The sequence below is a fragment of the Cherax quadricarinatus genome, chromosome 70 (genome assembly GCF_038502225.1).
Source record: "Cherax quadricarinatus isolate ZL_2023a chromosome 70, ASM3850222v1, whole genome shotgun sequence".
Classification (NCBI taxonomy): domain Eukaryota; kingdom Metazoa; phylum Arthropoda; class Malacostraca; order Decapoda; family Parastacidae; genus Cherax; species Cherax quadricarinatus.
Genome location: NC_091361.1, coordinates 21,804,603 through 21,825,167, shown reverse-complemented (window position 1 = coordinate 21,825,167; position 20,565 = coordinate 21,804,603). Strand labels below are relative to the sequence as shown.

Genomic DNA, 20,565 nt, shown 5'->3' with positions numbered 1-20,565 from the left:
GTCTTCTTGTCATCAGTGTTGAGGTTGGGAGACTACTCTCTCCCGTCTTCGCATTGGCCACACTTGTCTTACTCGTGGGTATCTCATGGAGAGGCACCCTGTTCCTCTCTGTGAGAATTGCCAGGTTCCAGTATCAGCCACATTCTGTTAGACTGCCCACTCTATCAACGAGCCCCCAGAATTTACCACCGTTGTCGTCTCCACTGTGCTGCTCTCTCTTTACCTTCCCTTCTTGCTGATGGACCCTCCTTTAATCTGGACTCTCTCAATGACTTTTTGACAACAAGTGATTTACTCCACAAACTCTGATGATCCCTTTAGCACTCCCCTCAGCCCTTTCTACTTCAATCTCTTGCTACCCTCTACCATCGCACTATCCATTGCCCCGCTGTTCTCCGTACCCTACTAATCGTCCCTTTCCCTTCTGCCACCTGATACCCTCGCTTCTGTCCCTGCCCTGTATAGCCCTTGTGGCTTAGCGCTTTTTTTTATTATAATAATACAGTGGACACCCGCCCAACGGCGGCATCTAGTAATGGCAAATTCGTCTAACGGTGCTCTTTGGCGTAAAAAAAAATGGCTCTACCATTGGCAAAAAATTCCTCTAACGGTGTTTGTCCGGTACGTGTCCATGCGGCGGGAGCGTGGCCTGAGCGGGCCCAGCCACTCCAAGACTCAGTGTGCCATTGTTTACAAGCTGTTGCAGTCGATTCCATGTGTACCTGCCATATATTTTGGATTATTCCAGTGTTTTTAGTGCTTGTAACTGCTAAATAAGTCACCATGGGCCCCAAGAAAGCTTCTGGAGCCAAGCTTGTGTTAAAACGGGTGAGAATTACGATGGAAATAAAGAAAGAGATGATTGAAAAGCACGAAAGTGGAGGGAATATGTCTGAGTTGGAAAGGCTATACAACAAACCCCATTCAACCATCAGTACCATCTTGGTGAACAGAAAGGCAATCGAGGAAGCTGTTGTTGTGTAAGGTGCAAGTATATTTTCAAAACGGAGACCGCAAATAATTGAAGAGGTAGAGACTTATTGGTATGGATAAACAAAAAACAATTATCAGGTGATAGTGTTTCTCAGTCTATAAGTTGTGAAAAGGCAAGGCAGTTGCATGATGATCTTAAGTAAATGCCTCAAAATAGTGATGATATTGATGAATTTAAGACCAGCAAAGGCTGGTTTGAGAGATTTAAGAATCGTAGTGGCATACACAGTGTGGTAAGGGATGGTGAGGCTGCCTGTTAAGACAAAAAAGCAGCTGAAAAATATGTGAAGGACTTGAAGGAATACATAGAGACTGAAAACCTGAACAAGTGTTTAATTGTGACAAAACAGACCTTTTTTTGGAAGAAAATGCCAAACAGGATCTACATTACTCAGGAGGAAAAGGCACTCCCAGGACATAAGCTTATGAAAGACAGGCCGACATTAAGGTTGTGTAGTAATGCTAGTGTTGATTGCAAAATGAAGCCTTTATTGGTATATCACTCTGAGACTCCCAGAGTGTTTAGGAAAAACAGTATCATCAAGGGTAATTTGTGTGCTGTGGAATCAAACAGTAAGGCACGGGTCACTAGGGAACTTTTCTTGGACTGGTTTTATGGTGTGTTTGGCCTCACTGTGACAGAATACCTCCAGGAAAAGAAGTTGTCACTCAAGTGTCTCCTGGTAATGGACAATGCTCCTGCTCATCCTCATGACTTGCAAGAGGAAATTGCAGGGGAGTTTGGTGTCATTAAAGTGAAGTTTTTGCCTCCTAATACTACTACTCTCCTCCAGCCCATGGACTAGCAGGTCATTTCAAACTTCAAAAAACTCTACACAAAAGCAGTGTTTCAAAAGTGCTTTGAAGTGAACTCAGACACTTAATTGACCCTAAGAGAATTTTGGGAAGATCACTTCAGTATCCTCAGTTGCATAAACCTTATAGGTAAGGCTTGGGAGGGAGTGACTTGTAGGACTTTGAACTCTGCTTGGAGGAAACTGGCCACAGTGTGTACAAGAGAGGGATTTTGAAGGGTTTGGGGCTAACCCTCAGGAGCCTGTGCCAGTAGTGGAAGCTGTTGTGTCATTGGGGAAGTCCTTGGGGTTGGAGGTTTGTGGTGAGGATGTGCAAGAGTTGGTGCAGAACGACGAGGAAGAACTAACCACTGCAGACCTGCAAGAGCTTCAGGTGCAACAGCAATAGATCACATCTCAGGAATGTTCTTCAGAGTAAGAGGAAGAGAGACAGAGGAAGATGACTTCATCAAGGATTAGGGAAATGTGTTCAATGTTTACAAAGGTGCAAGCATTTATGGATGAATTTTATTCTGTCACAGAAGTTGCAAGCCTTATTGGCAACATGTACAATGACACTCTTGTGTCCTATTTTAAGGAAATCCTAAGGGCACATAAGAAACAGAGCTCTCTGGACAGATATTTTGTCTGAAAGGGCTCCAGTGACTCTCAAGCTGGTCCTAGTGGCATTAAAAAACCCAAGAAGGGAGGTAACCCTACCAAAGGACTTAATACCTCAAGTCTTTATGGAAGGGGATTCCCCTTCCAAACAATAAAACACCTGCATCATCTGCCCTCCTACTGTCTCATCACTCATCAACAACTCCACAATAAAGGTAAGTGGCATTATTTTTTTTTTTTTTTTATTATCACACCGGCCGATTCCCACCAAGGCAGGGTGGCCCGAAAAAGAAAAACTTTCACCATCATTCACTCCATCACTGTCTTGCCAGAAGGGTGCTTTACACTACAGTTTTTAAACTGCAACATTAACACCCCTCCTTCAGAGTGCAGGCACTGTACTTCCCATCTCCAGGACTCAAGTCCGGCCTGCCGGTTTCCCTGAATCCCTTCATAAATGTTACTTTGCTCACACTCCAACAGCACGTCAAGTATTAAAAACCATTTGTCTCCATTCACTCCTATCAAACACGCTCACGCATGCCTGCTGGAAGTCCAAGCCCCTCGCACACAAAACCTCCTTTACCCCCTCCCTCCAACCCTTCCTAGGCCGACCCCTACCCCGCCTTCCTTCCACTACAGACTGATACACTCTTGAAGTCATTCTGTTTCGCTCCATTCTCTCTACATGTCCGAACCACCTCAACAACCCTTCCTCAGCCCTCTGGACAACAGTTTTGGTAATCCCGCACCTCCTCCTAACTTCCAAACTACGAATTCTCTGCATTATATTCACACCACACATTGCCCTCAGACATGACATCTCCACTGCCTCCAGCCTTCTCCTCGCTGCAACATTCATCACCCACGCTTCACACCCATATAAGAGCGTTGGTAAAACTATACTCTCATACATTCCCCTCTTTGCCTCCAAGGACAAAGTTCTTTGTCTCCACAGACTCCTAAGTGCACCACTCACTCTTTTTCCCTCATCAATTCTATGATTCACCTCATCTTTCATAGACCCATCTGCTGACACGTCCACTCCCAAATATCTGAATACGTTCACCTCCTCCATACTCTCTCCCTCCAATCTGATATTCAATCTTTCATCACCTAATCTTTTTGTTATCCTCATAACCTTACTCTTTCCTGTATTCACCTTTAATTTTCTTCTTTTGCACACCCTACCAAATTCATCCACCAATCTCTGCAACTTCTCTTCAGAATCTCCCAAGAGCACAGTGTCATCAGCAAAGAGCAGCTGTGACAACTCCCACTTTGTGTGTGATTCTTTATCTTTTAACTCCACGCCTCTTGCCAAGACCCTCGCATTTACTTCTCTTACAACCCCATCTATAAATATATTAAACAACCACGGTGACATCACACATCCTTGTCTAAGGCCTACTTTTACTGGGAAAAAATTTCCCTCTTTCCTACATACTCTAACTTGAGCCTCACTATCCTCGTAAAAACTCTTCACTGCTTTCAGTAACCTACCTCCTACACCATACACTTGCAACATCTGCCACATTGCCCCCCTATCCACCCTGTCATACGCCTTTTCCAAATCCATAAATGCCACAAAGACCTCTTTAGCCTTATCTAAATACTGTTCACTTATATGTTTCACTGTAAACACCTGGTCCACACACCCCCTACCTTTCCTAAAGCCTCCTTGTTCATCTGCTATCCTATTCTCCGTCTTACTCTTAATTCTTTCAATTATAACTCTACCATACACTTTACCAGGTACACTCAACAGACTTATCCCCCTATAATTTTTGCACTCTCTTTTATCCCCTTTGCCTTTATACAAAGGAACTATGCATGCTCTCTGCCAATCCCTAGGTACCTTACCTTCTTCCATACATTTATTAAATAATTGCACCAACCACTCCAAAACTATATCCCCACCTGCTTTTAACATTTCTATCTTTATCCCATCAATCCCGGCTGCCTTACCCCCTTTCATTTTACCTACTGCCTCACGAACTTCCCCCACACTCACAACTGGCTCTTCCTCACTCCTACAAGATGTTATTCCTCCTTGCCCTATACACGAAATCACAGCTTCCCTATCTTCATCAACATTTAACAATTCCTCAAAATATTCCTTCCATCTTCCCAATACCTCTAACTCTCCATTTAATAACTCTCCTCTCCTATTTTTAACTGACAAATCCATTTGTTCTCTAGGCTTTCTTAACTTGTTAATCTCACTCCAAAACTTTTTCTTATTTTCAACAAAATTTGTTGATAACATCTCACCCACTCTCTCATTTGCTCTCTTTTTACATTGCTTCACCACTCTCTTAACTTCTCTCTTTTTCTCCATATACTCTTCCCTCCTTGCATCACTTCTACTTTGTAAAAACTTCTCATATGCTAACTTTTTCTCCCTTACTACTCTCTTTACATCATCATTCCACCAATCGCTCCTCTTCCCTCCTGCACCCACCCTCCTGTAACCACAAACTTCTGCTGAACACTCTAACACTACATTTTTAAACCTACCCCATACCTCTTCGACCCCATTGCCTATGCTCTCATTAGCCCATCTATCCTCCAATAGCTGTTTATATCTTACCCTAACTGCCTCCTCTTTTAGTTTATAAACCTTCACCTCTCTCTTCCCTGATGCTTCTATTCTCCTTGTATCCCATCTACCTTTTACTCTCAGTGTAGCTACAACTAGAAAGTGATCTGATATATCTGTGGCCCCTCTATAAACATGTACATCCTGAAGTCTACTCAACAGTCTTTTATCTACCAATACATAATCCAACAAACTACTGTCATTTCGCCCTACATCATATCGTGTATACTTATTTATCCTCTTTTTCTTAAAATATGTATTACCTATAACTAAACCCCTTTCTATACAAAGTTCAATCAAAGGGCTCCCATTATCATTTACACCTGGCACCCCAAACTTACCTACCACACCCTCTCTAAAAGTTTCTCCTACTTTAGCATTCAAGTCCCCTACCACAATTACTCTCTCACTTGGTTCAAAGGCTCCTATACATTCACTTAACATCTCCCAAAATCTCTCTGTGGCATTAATTATTGTTTATTTTGCATGTCCCATTCGTTTTTGTGTAGGGAAATGTATATTTTATGTAAAAAAATTTTTGTTTAATACTTTTGGGTGTCTGGAATGGATTAATTCTATTTCCATTATTTCTTATGGGGAAAATTAATTCGACTAACGGCAAATTCGACTAACAGCTAGCTCTCTGGAACGGATTAATGCCGTTGGTCGAGGGTCCACTGTAATAGGGCTAAAAGTGAGCAGGTTATGACAAATGGAGAAAAAGAAATTGGAATGACTCATGCAGCATGTAGTGCCACCAAACAGTAGTGGCAGGTTGGTGTGGCAACCCTGGAAATTAGAAGTTATGCTAGCCGAAATTAGTGCTGGATTACTGATGGAACAGGATTTCTTACATAAAAGGCTCGAAGATTTGGAACTCACTACCGGAGCAGGTCAGGGATCCCCTGACAGCTTATAAATTTAGGACTTTGCTAAAAATCACCTTCTCACAATATTAACCAAATCAACGGGCAAATGACGGGCATAAACAAAGGAGATATTAATAAGGTATTGAGGGTGTCGAACCAGGTAAGAACCAGAAATAATGGATTTCAGTTGGATAAATTTAGATTTAGAAAGGACATAGGTAAGTACTGGTTTTCTAACAGAGTTGTGGATGCATGGAACAATCTTCCCAGTGGGGTGATAGAGGCTAGGACCTTGGGTAGCTTTAAGAAGAGATTGGACAAATATATGAGTGGGAGGGGCTGGGTTTGATTAGTGTCATTGGGTACGGGAGTTAATTCTTGGGTAGCTTTGAGTAGAGGTCGTTTTGATAAGGACCTGCCTTGTATGGGCTAGTAGGCCTTTTGCAGTGTTCCTCCATTCTTATGTTCTTAACCAAAACATCTACTAACTAGTTTTATTATGTGACCTCTAGGCTCTTAATTCTGCCAATCCATAAAATCATCTTATTTCTCGATATTAACCAAATCAGCCAAAACATCTGCTAATTAGTTTTATTATGTGGCCTCCTGGCTTTTAATTCTGACATTCCATAAAATATTACCACCTGGACCATTACTTGCAAGATATATTTTGTGTGCAATTTCAAGATTATTATACCGAACTCTAGTCCACCTTACTACCTCTCACTTGTATTAAGTTTAAATAAGATTGTAAAACAGTCAACCACTGTTACTTGTCTAGTTATAAGTATAGTTACTGTGTACTCTTATCTTATCTAGTTTTAATAAGTTACTATATATTAGGATTAGTTTGCTTGAAGTGCCTCAGTATGATAGTGGCTATCTTTGTACTTAGCAAATCAAAATTGTAATTACACATTGTAGTCTTTACAAAGAAATAAACTTTACTTACTTACTGATTGCTGGATTAGTGATGGCCAACCTGTATTTCGAAAAAATTGGCTGCCAGTGTTGTAGTCCAGTTTGTCATCAGATCATAATATATGTGCCACTCTGGAAAGACAGCTAGGGAGCAAATTTTGAGAAGGGAAGTACGGCCTCTCCTCACTTAGTGACATACTCGTTTACTGATAATTCAGACTTATGATGGGCTCTGACCAGCATACATACCTAAATACAGCCTCTCCTCAACGATGGAGTGCTGTTCCTATGACCACATCATTAATCTAATTCATCACTATGTGAGGAGCATGCTATAATGGTAGTGAGTTTGTGTCATCCATCATTGATATTGTTTTAATGGCACCTTGGCACCCTTTATAACATTTCTGGTATATTTTTAAATGTTTATACAGTAGTGTACTGTATATTGAAATAAACAGAATAGAGGAAATCAGCTCTTAATATTCATTACAGTGGATCCTCGGTTTTCGAGTGGTCTGGAAATAGAGTAATTCAGATTTAGAGCACTTTTTTCAGCGAAATTTCGTCCCGGATTTCAAGCATCTGCTCAGAAATCGAGTGTGTGAGAAGCACCCACCCCGTCGGCGATGCCACTTCCTCACGTGTATCACACTCAGTCTGCGTCTCTCTCATTGAGTAAGGAATACTCTGTGCGTTCATCCATTCATCTGTTCATTTTGGTGCTTGTTTATTGATTGTGGCTGTGAAGTAAGCCACCATGGGGTCAAAGAAAGTTCAGAGTGCCAGCCCTTCGGTAAAGAAAGTGAGAAACATGATAGAATTCAAGAAAGAACTTGTGGGAAAGTGTCTTCAATAAAGGTATGTAATGTTTATACTATTTTTTTTTTTAACAAACTGGCCGTATTGTTTTGTGTATGTAAAACTATAGTTAATCATTAAAAAATGAATTTTTTTGTGAATATTTTTGGGTGTCGAATGGATTAATTGGATTTTCATTATTTCTTATGGGAAATATTAATTCAGCTTTTAGCATTTTGGGTTTAGAGCAATCTTCTGGAACAGATTAAGCTCGAAAACCGAGGGTCCACTGTATTTAGGTATAAATACTGGTCAGAGAGCTCGTCATAAGTCTGAGGCGTCGGTAAACAAGTACGTTGCTAAGTGAAGAGAGACTGTAATGTATATTAGAGCTGATTTCCTCTCTTCTGTTTTTTACAATATACAGTACACTACTGTATAAACATTTAAAAATATACCAGAAATGTTATAAATGGTGCACAGGTGATATTAAAACAGTATCAATGATGGTTGACACAAATCCGCTACCATTATGGTATGCTCCTCACTTAGCGACAAATTCATTTACCGACGTGGTCTTTGGAAGAGAACTCTGTTAAGTGAGGAAAGGCTATATAGTGCTTACACCGAGTGATAAGTGTGGAGGTTTCATTTTGATGAATCATTAGAATTGTGATGTTTATGGTCTTCTGGAAAGACAGCTAGGGGCTGAGTGGTGGTTTATCTGTTTTCCTTCTTAATGAGGGTGACACACATGCCTGTATAAAAATGAAAGGAGTACTGTGGGATTGTTGCATTCTTGAAATGTAAAAAAAAAAAAAAGCCATATAAAGTTAAATAAGAACTGTAAACCAGGGAAAAATGGTGAACCAAACATTTTTGAAAACGTATTAGGTACTTCTCAACAGTGGTAACATATGATAAGTTACATATGCAACAGTTAGTTATCTTTATTCTGAATATTTCTCGGAATAAAGATACCCAACTCTTGCACACGTGTCTTATCAATCTGACGGTATTGTATACCATTCTCATATTCACTAGATGTAACATATATATTGGTGGTTGTATTTTTATTTAATACTTTATTCCTCCAAGATTTTCAAGTATAACTCAAGAAAGCTTAATTCAATTGCCTCAAATTTTTAATGCTGGTAAACTGTAACTAAGGCAGGTTGCATATAGCACTTACAGAGGGTTGGTACCCTTTTGTCAATTTTATGAATCCAATTTTTTATTTTGGTTTCCACAAGATAATTTTAGAAGCTTTTTCTGATCAGAGAGATACCTTTCCTAGATTGTGCAGTAACTGAAATATGTGCAATTTTGCATTTGTTTAAATCTTGATCATATGTACAACTAGGCCATATGTAGCGTGAATAATCAACAAGTAGCTGTTTCAATTAAATTTTTTCTTTCTGATTCAGGTAACACACTTGCAATTGCCTGCTCCTTCATGTATGAGCAAGAAAAAATTGATCCCATGCCAGAAGACTGCATCTTTATTCGTCGTGTAACAGACCAGGAGACTAAACCCAAATAAGCTGGCTGACAGCAAGACGTCACAATCGTCCATTCAGTATTTATCCCTCTTGAATATTTTACCACCGAGGGCAGTCCATTACACGGGTCCAAGGTGTGGTGGTGGGCTGGTGGGTTATAGCACTCATAGTATCTTGATTTTATGTCAGTTCTTGCTAACTTTGCTATTTTGCAGGCAAAATTCCTGTCATAAATAAGATTATTATACTCAGAATGGTTTACAATACTTGCTCTTATTGAAAACTGATGACTGGTGCTTTTCTTGTGTCAAAAGGATACTGTATTTTAATAATGTTCAAACTAGTGTGGTCATAGTCTGTATTGTATGATACAAAACCTTAATGTAAGTTTTAATATTAAATGCAAGTATTTGTGGATACGTTAAAACCTGAAATGGGCAGTCGTGTTTCAAATGTGTAAGACCATATCTTTCAAATGTTACTCTCTGATTATGCTCTGTTCATGAAACTTTTCTTCCACAATTCAAGTTCAACATGCAGTGCAAATTATAAATTTCTGAAATTTTTTTGGTGAACATAAAAATGTAGAATTGGAGTAGTTTGTAGGAGGTACTCAGTAAACTGAATATGTTTGGGAACCTCTCGTTGGAAATTGAACTTCAAGCTGTATAGCTGTTTGAGGACAAATTCTGTAGCAGCTTTCCCAACAAGGAAGAGCATTTGTATATGGCACCGAACTCCATGTTACTATCCACATGGATGAGGGACCATTTGTTTTGTAAAACCTTAACAGCAATAATACAGTAGAGCTTTGTTCAGTCTAATATGTAGGCTGTGCACATGGTTAATATACCTGCCACCATCCTTTACCTAAACTGTTACATAATTATTTTTGCATTTTTTGTAATGCTATCAACTGTCATATACATGGTGGCATTTTCTCTCCCTAATTGCTTTGTCAACATGCCATATATTGCCGGCCATAAGATGCCTTTTGTTTTAGAAAATAAGTATGCTCATGGTTGTAATAAACAGAATGCTGAAAGAATTTCCTGGACGATCTGCTGTATGGTGCTAATGTTGTTAAACCGAAGGATTGCGACAGTCCTAGGACTGAGTGGATGGGTGTGTCTGGTGAAAATATTTTTGCCATAAGTTACTTTACTTTTTAATTGATGTTTACTATAATTATTAATGCTAACATAGTTAAATTTTTGTGAAGTCCTCTGTGACCCATGTTTTTAATATAATTTTTAAGTGATCAATTATGGAAAGAAAATATGAAGATAAGTACATAAACTCAAGAATTTTGTGGGTTAGAGTAAAGGTGGAATGCAAAAGTGGGCTACAGTATGTGCATACCTTGGGGTGAGAGGTGTTTAGGAAAGACAGATTTTGGGGGGTGTTGAGTGATTGCTAAGGGAGTTTTTGAGATAAGTGAGAGAATTATTATGGTGGGGAACCTTTATGCTAATGTGGGAGAGAATTATAGATGCTGTAGTAGGTAAGTTCGATGTACCAGGGGTAAATGAAAATGGAGACCCTTAATTGAGTTTTATAGAAAGGGGTTTGATTATAGGTAATATTTTGAAGAAAATTAGGATAAATAATTATAAGAGATGTGTAGGGTGCTGTTATAACAGTTTGATAGCCTACATTAATAAACAAAAGTTTAATAGGTATACTTGAAAATGTAGGATTGCTGGTGGGTTTTTTTTTTTCTGTCTCATAAACGTGCAGGATTTCAGGTACGTCTTGCTACTTCTACTTATACTTAGGTCACATTGCACATGCATGTGCAAGCATGTGCAGTTTTCTTCTGTTCCTTACTAGTTCTTGTTCTTGTTTATTTCCTCTTATCTCCATAGGGAAGTGGAACAGAATTCTTCCTCTCTAAGCCATGTGTGTCATGAGAGGTGACTAACATGCCGGAACCAAGGGGCTAGTAACCCCATCTCCTGTATACATTACTAAATTAAAAAAAGAGAAACTTCAGATTTTTCTTTTGGGCCACCCTGCTTTGGTGGGATATGGCTAGTTAGTTGAAAGAAAAGAAAGATGTACACATTTTTTGAGGAGCAACAGATACATCATTATTTAGTTGTAGCTACAGCAAAAGTTAGATGGAGTACAAGGAGAGCAGCAGTGGTAGGTAAGAGGTAAGTGAAAGTAAATGAATTAGGGAAAGAGACAGTTTCAGAAAGATATAATCAACTATTGGAAAAAAAAAAACTGAGAAGTGGGCTAGAGAAAGCACAAGAAATGAGGAGGGAATCGAGGAGGTATGGGGTAAATTAAAGAATGCAGTGCTAGAGTGTATGGTAGAGGTTTGTGGTTATAGGAGGGTGGGTGCAGGTAGGAAGAGCAGCAGTTTTTTGAATGATAAGGTAAAGACGGTGGAAAGGGAGAAAAACCTATATATGACAGGGCTTACAATGTAAAAAATGTTAGATTGAACTCAGAGCATGTGGAGAGGAAGAGCCAGGTTAAGAGTGGTGAAGAAGCAAAAAGAAGAGCCAGTGAGAGAATTGGAGAGAATCAGCAAAATTTGCTGAGAATAAGCTGGTTTGGAGATCAGTAAGGTAAGGAAGCCTTGAGAGAAAAGGGACTTATCAATTAAATACTATTATTATTAGAGGATTGTATTGGTGCTATATGGTAGGAAATTCAGTAAATTCTTTTCTAGTAATAGACACAAACCATTACCTGTGATGTCACAAAGGTAATTAACCCATTGACTGTTCAAACGTAGATCTACGTGCGCTTGCCCAGCGCTCCGAATATTTGGAATTTTTTTTTTTTTTTTTATAAATTAAAGAGGGCAGTTTTCTGTGTGTAATAAGACCAAAAAATAATTTTAGGACCAGTACTTACTGAGATATAAGACCATGAAGTTGGTGCTGGATGCTCACCTGACAGCAACATGGAGTCCCGCCACTTGCAGAAGTGTTGCCGATGTAACATTTTTTCTCATTTTTATATAATTTTTATGTTCTGATAATTACAATTTATAGTAGTTCTTGTTGTTTCATAGCCAATCTTTGTTCTGACACTAATATTAGGTACTGAAGTTGTACTCAAATTGTCACAAACACACTGACAGGTCAATATTTACACCTGCCTTGGTCATTTACTATTGTCTAGGAATATATACAAAGTATTTATAGGTCCCAGCAATGTTTTAGACCTGCTGGAGTATATATGAAACTCCTAGAAGCATGGTGTTAAGACAAGTGTTACTAAACCACTTACAGGGTATAAGCAGTGGAGTGACACGATGACTGTGCACTGCTGCATGGAACCCTGGCATTATTTGTTTTCACTGTTACACACAAACATGTCTAAAAATAACAAAAAAAAGGCACAATACCATGACTGGAACGATACACAAATAACCCGCACATAAACGAAAGAAGCTTACGACGACATTTCGGTCCGACTTGGACCATTTACAAAGTCACACACATGTCTGTCTGTCAAGCTATGTTTATCTGTCTTTCTGCTTTCCTTTGTGTGTGTGTCTTTCTGTCTGCCCATGTGTGTCTTTGTCTGCCTGTGTGTATCTATCTTTCTGTCTGCTTGTCTGTCTGGTCTCAGAGTTGCTCATGAACCAACTGGTGTTACACACGATTACGTCTGATTCCTGAACAAGTGAAAATGCGTATTACTTGCCAGTTGCCAGACATGCATATTATGCATTATATCTACAAGCACAGTATAGCACTTTGTTTGAATTTTTTGGGTTATCCTAGGTAATTTACACTATGTATAATTGTATTTACGTGTGTGTGTACCTGTGAGATAAACAGACAGAGATAGACAGAGCCAGATAGATAGAGACAGACAAGACGTAGAGACAGCCAATCAGCCAGCCAGCCTGCCAAACATGTCTTACACATTCTAGAATTTTCTTTTTACTTAGATGACACTACCAATGGTACCAAAATTGAAAAGGTGTTGCACAAATTTTGCACTTGGGTTATTATCGAGGTTTTTGATATTTCTTCTACCACTTGTGGCCACATCCACTTCAAAACCACTAAACTCGGGGTCAACATCACTTTCCTCTTAAAAGGGGAGTGTTGACACATGACATCAGTGAATCCTTGGTGTTTGCTGTGCTGTTTGCTCTAGCTGGCTCTCAATTGAACTGGTGCTCCCACAAGGTACTAAGTGGTCCCAGATTTTTTTAATATTGCGCACACCGAGTGTTAAGACCCATTCTGTGCTGAACAGGCATCTCAGGCCAATCATGCCAAATTTGGAGGCAGGAAGAATAAAATGTAGATCTACGTTTGGAGCGCTAGTGGTAAGAACGTAGATCTACGTTTGGACAGTTAACGGGTTAACTGACATAGCATAGAATCCCACCTATCATGTGGGTTGAGTATGTGAAAATTTATGCTCTGTGATGTCATTATGTGAAGAGCACATGAGAAAAATAGCATTGTATTTGTTCTTGACACCTAAAAAAAAAACTTGTTGACCTAGGAATGCGAGGAAAGGGTTGATGTGGACTGATTTGGAGTACAGTAGACCGTCATTTAGCATGAGTTTATTTGGCACAATTTGAGTATAGCACGATTGAAGAATTGACACATTTTTATGTAACATGTCGTATGATCAATTTAACACGATTTGCGGGAGGGGAAAAAATTTTGAGCGCCCAGTCACCCACGGTGGGTTATACCATTGAGTCAATGGAGGAGGCCTACTGCCATCCCCCTGCCACCCACACCCACCCCCACCACGCTCCCAGCCTCTCGGTTCACACGCGTGCAAGACGAAGGTACTCGGGAACCTAGCTGTGTTTATATACATACATATTTTCTTAATTTTATTGCCATTTGTTAAATCTGCCAAGCAGTAATGGCACCCAGTAAGCATACAAGTGTTGCTGAAAGTGACAAGAAAAGGTTTAAGCGTTAAAGTCTAGGAATTGCGAAGAAAATTGAGATATTAGATAAGCTTAAGAGTGGATCATGTGTGGTGGATATAGTGAGGGCCTATGGCCTTAATGAAGTGTTGGTTCTTACAATTAAAAAGAATGAGGCGAATATATGAGCTTGCGTAATGAATAACCCAAGATGTCATCTCATGAAAAGGATGACACGTAGGTCCCAACAGGTAAATAAAACAAAACTTGTTGCTTGAGTTGATTGAACAAATGACAAAGAAAGGTGCACCACTTAATTTCCTCTTAATTAAGGAAAAGGCCTTACAGTTGTTTAAAGCAGTGTGTGATAAGGAAGGAAGACCTGAAAAGGTGTGTGTTTAGCACAGGCTGATTCCACAACTTTAAGTTGCATAATAAGTTACATAATATTAAGTTTTCTGGTGAAAGTACTTAAGCTGATCATACAGCAGCAAGTAATGTTCCTGCTGAATTGCAGGAAATTATTTCTGAGGGTGGCTATGAGCCACATCAAGTGTTTAATGCTGACGAGACGAGTGTTTTTTGGAAAAAAATGCCAACACAAACTTATATCAGTCGGCAAGAGAAGAGTGCACCGGGCTTCAAGGCAGCAAAGGACCGCTTCACCTTGCTCCTTTGCGGTAATGCATCAGGTGATTTCAAGTGTAAGCCCATGGTTATTTACTGCTCTAAGAATCCTCGTGCTTTGAAAGGTGTAGATAAAAACATCTTATCAGTAATTTGGAGGTCAAACCAGTCAGCATGGATGACAGAGGAAATATTTATTGACAGGTTTAAGCATCACTTTATTCCTGAAGTCAAGTTTTACCTGCACAGCAAGAACTTTGCATTCAAGACTCTCTTCGTTCTTGATAATTCCTGTACTCATCCACAAGCTTTGCTGGATGTGACCCCGCATGTAAAAGTTGTATTTTTACCTCCAAATACAATATCTTTAATACAACCACTGGATCGAGGAGTTATTAACTCATTCAAGTGTAACTACACAAAAAAGTTATGAAAAAACTAGTTGCATCAAAGGACTCTGATTCCAACTTGGCACTACCAAGCTTCTGGAATAAATTTAACATTGCAGATGCTATCAGCTGTGCTAGAAGTGCATGGAATGAAGTGCCCCAATCAACATTAAATGCAGGCTGGGGAAAGTTATCCCCTTCTGTGGTTAATTCTTTCACTTGTTTCACCTTGCTTGAGAGTCAGGTTCAGGAAATTGTTCAGCTGGCAAGGAGATTACCAGGTGATGGTTTTGAAGATATGAATGAAGACGATGTGAATGAGCTCTTAGAAGATGATGATGATGATGATGAAGGCAGGAGTCCAGAGGAAATGTTAGCAGAGCTCGATGTACAGATACAAGGGAGGGACATAACAGAAGATGATGATGAAGAACCTGAAGAAAACCAGTTAACATTGCAGCAGTTACGTGAGCAGTTCCATATTATTGGTAAAGTTGCAGACTTTTTCACTGAAGAGGACCCTGACAAATCTAGCAGCAGTGCTTTGAAATGGGGTCTAGACCAGCTGATGCCTTACTGTCAGCTGTATAATGTATTGCAGGGTAAAACAGCCCAGAGAACCATTATAGAATTTATGCACACTCCAATGCAACCATCGACTTCAGTACCAGAACCTCTACCATCCACTTCTGTCGACAACCAACAACTATCCACCTCAGCCCAGTAGGGCCACACCATCCATATCTACTTTTTTTTTTTTTTTTTTTTTTTTTTTTTTAATCACACTGGCCGATTCCCACCAAGGCAGGGTGGCCCGAAAAAGAAAAACTTTCACCATCATTCACTCCATCACTGTCTTGCCAGAAGGGTGCTTTACACTACAGTTTTTAAACTGCAACATTAACACCCCTCCTTCAGAGTGCAGGCACTGTACTTCCCATCTCCAGGACTCAAGTCCGGCCTGCCGGTTTCCCTGAACCCCTTCATAAATGTTACTTTGCTCACACTCCAACAGCACGTCAAGTATTAAAAACCATTTGTCTCCATTCACTCCTATCAAACACGCTCATGCATACTTTCTCCACAATTATCAACACACCATTACCCACAGTTTAAGTTAAGGTAAGAAATACTATTACAGTGGACCCCCGCCTAACGATGGCATCACATAGCGATTATTTCGCATACCGCTTACTTTAATCGCAAAATTTTTGCCGCGCATACCGATTAAAAACCCGCTCACCGATTTTCGTCCGAGACGCGTCCAATGTGCGCCCTCAGCCAGCCTCACATGTGCCGCCCGTGCCATTGTTTACCAGCCAGCCTCCGTGGTAACATCCAAGCATACACTCGGAATATTTCGTATTATTACAGTGTTTTCGGTGCTGTTTCTGGAAAATAAGTGACCATGGGCCCCAAGAAAGCTTCTAGTGCCAACCCTGTGGTAAAAAGGGTGAGAATTAGTATGGAAATTAAGAAAGATTTTGAAGGGTTTGGGGCTAACCCTGAGAAGCCTATGCCAGTTGTGGAATCCATTGTGCCTACTTCAAAGATTAAGGAAATGTGTGCACAGTGGGTTGAACTGCAAACCTTTATGGATGAAAATCACCCTGACACAGCTGTTGCAAGCCGTGCTGGTGACTATTTCAATGACAATGTTGTGGCCCATTTTAGACAAATCATAAAGGAACGGGAGGTACAGAGCTCTATGGACAGATTTGTTGTGCGACAGAGGTCCAGTGACTCTCAAGCTGGTCCTAGTGGCATTAAAAGAAGAAGGGAAGTAACCCCGGAAAAGGACTTGCTACCTCAAGTCCTAATGGAAGGGGATTCCCCTTCTAAACAGTAAGAAGATAATGCTCTCCCCTCCTCCTCCCATCCCATCAATCATCACCAGATCTTCAATAAAAGTAAGTGTCATGTAAGTGTGCATGCCTTTTTCAGTTTGTGTGTATTAAAATTAACATTTCATGTGGTAAAAAAATTTTTTTTTCATACTTTTGGGTGTCTTGCACGGATTAATTTTATTTCCATTATTTCTTATGGGGAAAATTCATTCACATAACGATTATTTCGCATAACAATTACCCCTCTTGCACGGATTAAAATCGTTAACCGGGGGTCCACTGTATTTCTATTGCATTTGTAGTCTTAAGCAGTAATATATCACGACAATGAACTACAATTACATGTTCACTTTTATTTTTGTAAGATCTGTTGGTCTAAAAAAAAGTTGTTTGGCTTTTTGGGGGCTCCCGGGAATGTAATCCTATTTTCCCTATAAGTTCTTCAGTTCATTTAGCATGATTTTACCTAAAATGGCATTTTCAGGAATGTAACTACCATGCTAAATAACGGTCTACTGTAGTTGAATTAGTGGGTTTAGACAGTCGTGAAATATCGTACATGTAACTTAAAAACGCTATGCAAAATTTTTCTTCCTGTGAATTCTGGCTTCTGGTGCATGTTGATCTTGAGATGAAGAGAAGGGGTTGCTGTGGCCTTACTAAACAAAGGTGGATGGCTGTGGGTATGGTGGTGATAGTGCTGAAGAGTTATAATTAGATGCTCATTCTGTAATACTGGATTTTACTCTGCAATACTTAATACAGCTGACAGTAAGGCATCACTTGTTCCAGACTCTGCTTCATAGTAATGCTTCTAGCTGTCAGGTCCTTACCAGTCATCAGTCAAAAATTTTGCAATGTTACCAATACCATCTTGCATATGTTTTGGAATGTCATCCTTGTTTTTCTACCTCCCTTCTAACTGAGAATTGAGCTCCAGCATTTCTTCTGCAGCTTGTTCTGCATCATCTGAGTTCATTTATGTATTTTCAGATCTGCCATTTCCTGTAGTTATGTGGTTAGCAGATGCATTTTTCCCACTGAACTTGATTATGTAACCAACTATGCATTCAAAAACAGCTAGGTCATCTAGTAGTAAACAAACCCTTGTGCAGGCTGTGTTTGCACAGTCTTTAATAGTGTGAGAGCTTCTCTTGGAACATTAGGGGCTTTGTGGGGCACCTTACTGTTATCTGCTTATTCTATGCTTTCAGAAGCTTTTCTGCATTATTTAGCTGTATTGACATGTGACATTGTTTTTAGTTGGTCATAATCTGGATTGCTCATTGCTCAAGTGCTTTTCACTTCATTGTCTCAAATTTAATGAACTGTTGATTTTCTAACATTGAAGCAGCACACTGTCTTGATAGCCCACTCATCACCTTTAAGCGTATCTGTTACCTCATTTTTTTTTTTTATAAACAGCTATAGTTTCATGCTTATATTTCTTGGCTATGGTTAACATTCAGAGAAGAGAACAAGGTGATGGAAAAAAAAAAAAGTGCAAAAGGATTAGGACGAGAGTGGGTAGTATAGGATGCATCTAGAAGGCAACTGACTGACTGTTTACCTTAAGGAGTGAAGCTAGGCCTTCCTAAAAATAATGGCATTAAACTAACTGTGGAAGGGAAATACTGCACCTAGTGATCAAGCAGTATTTCATGTGCAGTGTTATTTTCCTTAGTCTATATGGTGCAATTGCACATTACTTCTGTCTGTAGGGACTGCAAGTATTTCCCTCTACTTATGGCTGGTAATATGTGGTAATAAATCTTTAAAGTACTCCAGTGCTCAATTTCTCTGTAACAAGTCTATGACACTAGGTCTTACTAGTAACTTGCATCATTGACTAGAGTAATATTGCATATGTCATGCAAAGTTAATATCTGTCCATTGCTCTGTCCCCAGATCACTTGAGTGTTCCCATCTGTATCCATTCAGCCACACCTTTTTTTCAGCTGGTATTGCCTAAAAAAAAATGGTTTCTTTCGAGAAATCTTACTTCTCTAATTTCTCTCTCAGAAAAGCTGTTTTAGCTTTCACATTCAACAAAACATGCAGTTCAAAATTTTACAATTATTTGTGTGTATAAATGTATAAAGTAAATGTCCATGTACAATATACTGGGTATATGAAAAAACTACTGCTGTCACCATGGTACCTTCTAGGGAATGTTCAGGTGCCTTTGGAGCACAAGATTTATAGCATTGCTGAATCTGTTATATCTGAATATGAATAAGCAACTCATTTTAATTCTGATCTATAATCAAATTTTCTTGCCATTCAAAAGATTATTGAAAACTAATTTTCATAAATTGTTTGGCTATATTCCTGTATGACAGAATTCACTATTTCTAGAACTGAAAGTAGATTAGAAGGTAATCTTTTAAGAACAATGATTAACCCTTTGAGGGTCTGTCCCGTAGTTCTGTGGTTTTGAAGCCAGGGTCCAAGCCGTAGTTCTACACCATGTGCTCAACTCACTCAGATAATTTGAGTGATAAATTTGGGCCTAGTTATGAGAGAATGCGTCTGTGGTAAATGTGCACCATATAAAACAAATCTTGCAGCACACATTGCATAATAAGAAGAAACTGTGATTGTGTTTTTGGAGTAAAACAGCGACTTTGTGATGTATGTTTGTATGTTTTTTATGGGTGTATTCACAGTTTCTTGGTCTCCTTTGATAGAATGCAAGATATATTACAGAAATAGAGATGAATTTGATTGGTTTCAGTGCTGAAAATGGCTTGAAACTGAGCTCAAAGTAGTGGAAATGTTGAACTTTTGTCAATGTTCAAGTAAATAAATGATGTCACGTGTCCAATACTTGTCAGCTTTTGGGTCCAAGATACATTCACGAATGTGCTATTATTTATACAATTATAACAATATTGCACAACAGGAAATCTTCTAATTTTTGGTGTGAACAAAAATTCATTATGTGAATAAAAAATCTAAGTCTAATTCATTTGTAAAGCCAGGAAACATAACTGATAAACAGAGAAAATGTTATTTTAGTGCCAGGAATGCCTGCATTGTTTATTCTGGACGTTGTTTTGAAAATGGAATACGTATTTTGAACTGTGTGTGAAATTGGCCGAATTACCATTTTCCGATCACTTTATTGGGTAGTTGAAATAGTTGACTGGATGATGATTTTTGCTCAATCTATAAAATAGAAATAATGCTAGTGAAATACCTAAGAATTTGGTTGATCGGAATAATGTAATTGGCCTGAAATGGGAATCAAATTGGGCAAAATCACCGATGCGTAAATATTGCTGATGCAGCAGAATTCGCGAGAGCATAATTTCGTCAATTTTCCATGAAATTCCATGCTTTTTGTTTTATTACCTTCAGAAAAAAGATTCTCTACCATTTCATAAGATTTTTTTTTTTTTTTTTTTTTTGAAATTCTTGGACCCTGTGGACAAGTTTCAGATTGGGGGTCTGGACCCTGAAAGGGTTAATTACTGAAGTTAGTTTCAGGCAGATTTACGTATAAGTTTTGCTATGACTGACTACATTATGTTTCATAGAATGGCTACTACTAAATACATGTCATAATAATTTCTTCAAATTTTGAGAAAAAGTATTTATAATGGGCAGGTTTGTAGATGCTTCCTCTGTAACAGATTGCCCTAGTGGTAAGTAAAAGTAACTGTAGGCTGCTTTTAATAGTTTGCCTCGCACTACATTTCCTGATGAGTGTTCCTGGTA

The 20,565-nt window shown here is 39.1% G+C and overlaps 1 protein-coding gene across 2 annotated transcripts in view; it reads left to right on the top strand.

Moving 5' to 3' along the window:
• Bub3 (mitotic checkpoint protein Bub3) overlaps positions 1-18,363 on the top strand; it is a 123,659-nt gene extending 105,296 nt beyond the window's left edge. For both annotated transcript variants that reach the window (XM_070099955.1, XM_070099954.1), the window contains one exon: positions 9,029-18,363. In XM_070099955.1, coding sequence (XP_069956056.1) covers positions 9,029-9,144 — 116 coding nt within the window. In that variant the 3' untranslated portion in view covers positions 9,145-18,363. The remainder of the gene's footprint in view (positions 1-9,028) is intronic.
• Positions 18,364-20,565: the final 2,202 nt, after the last annotated feature.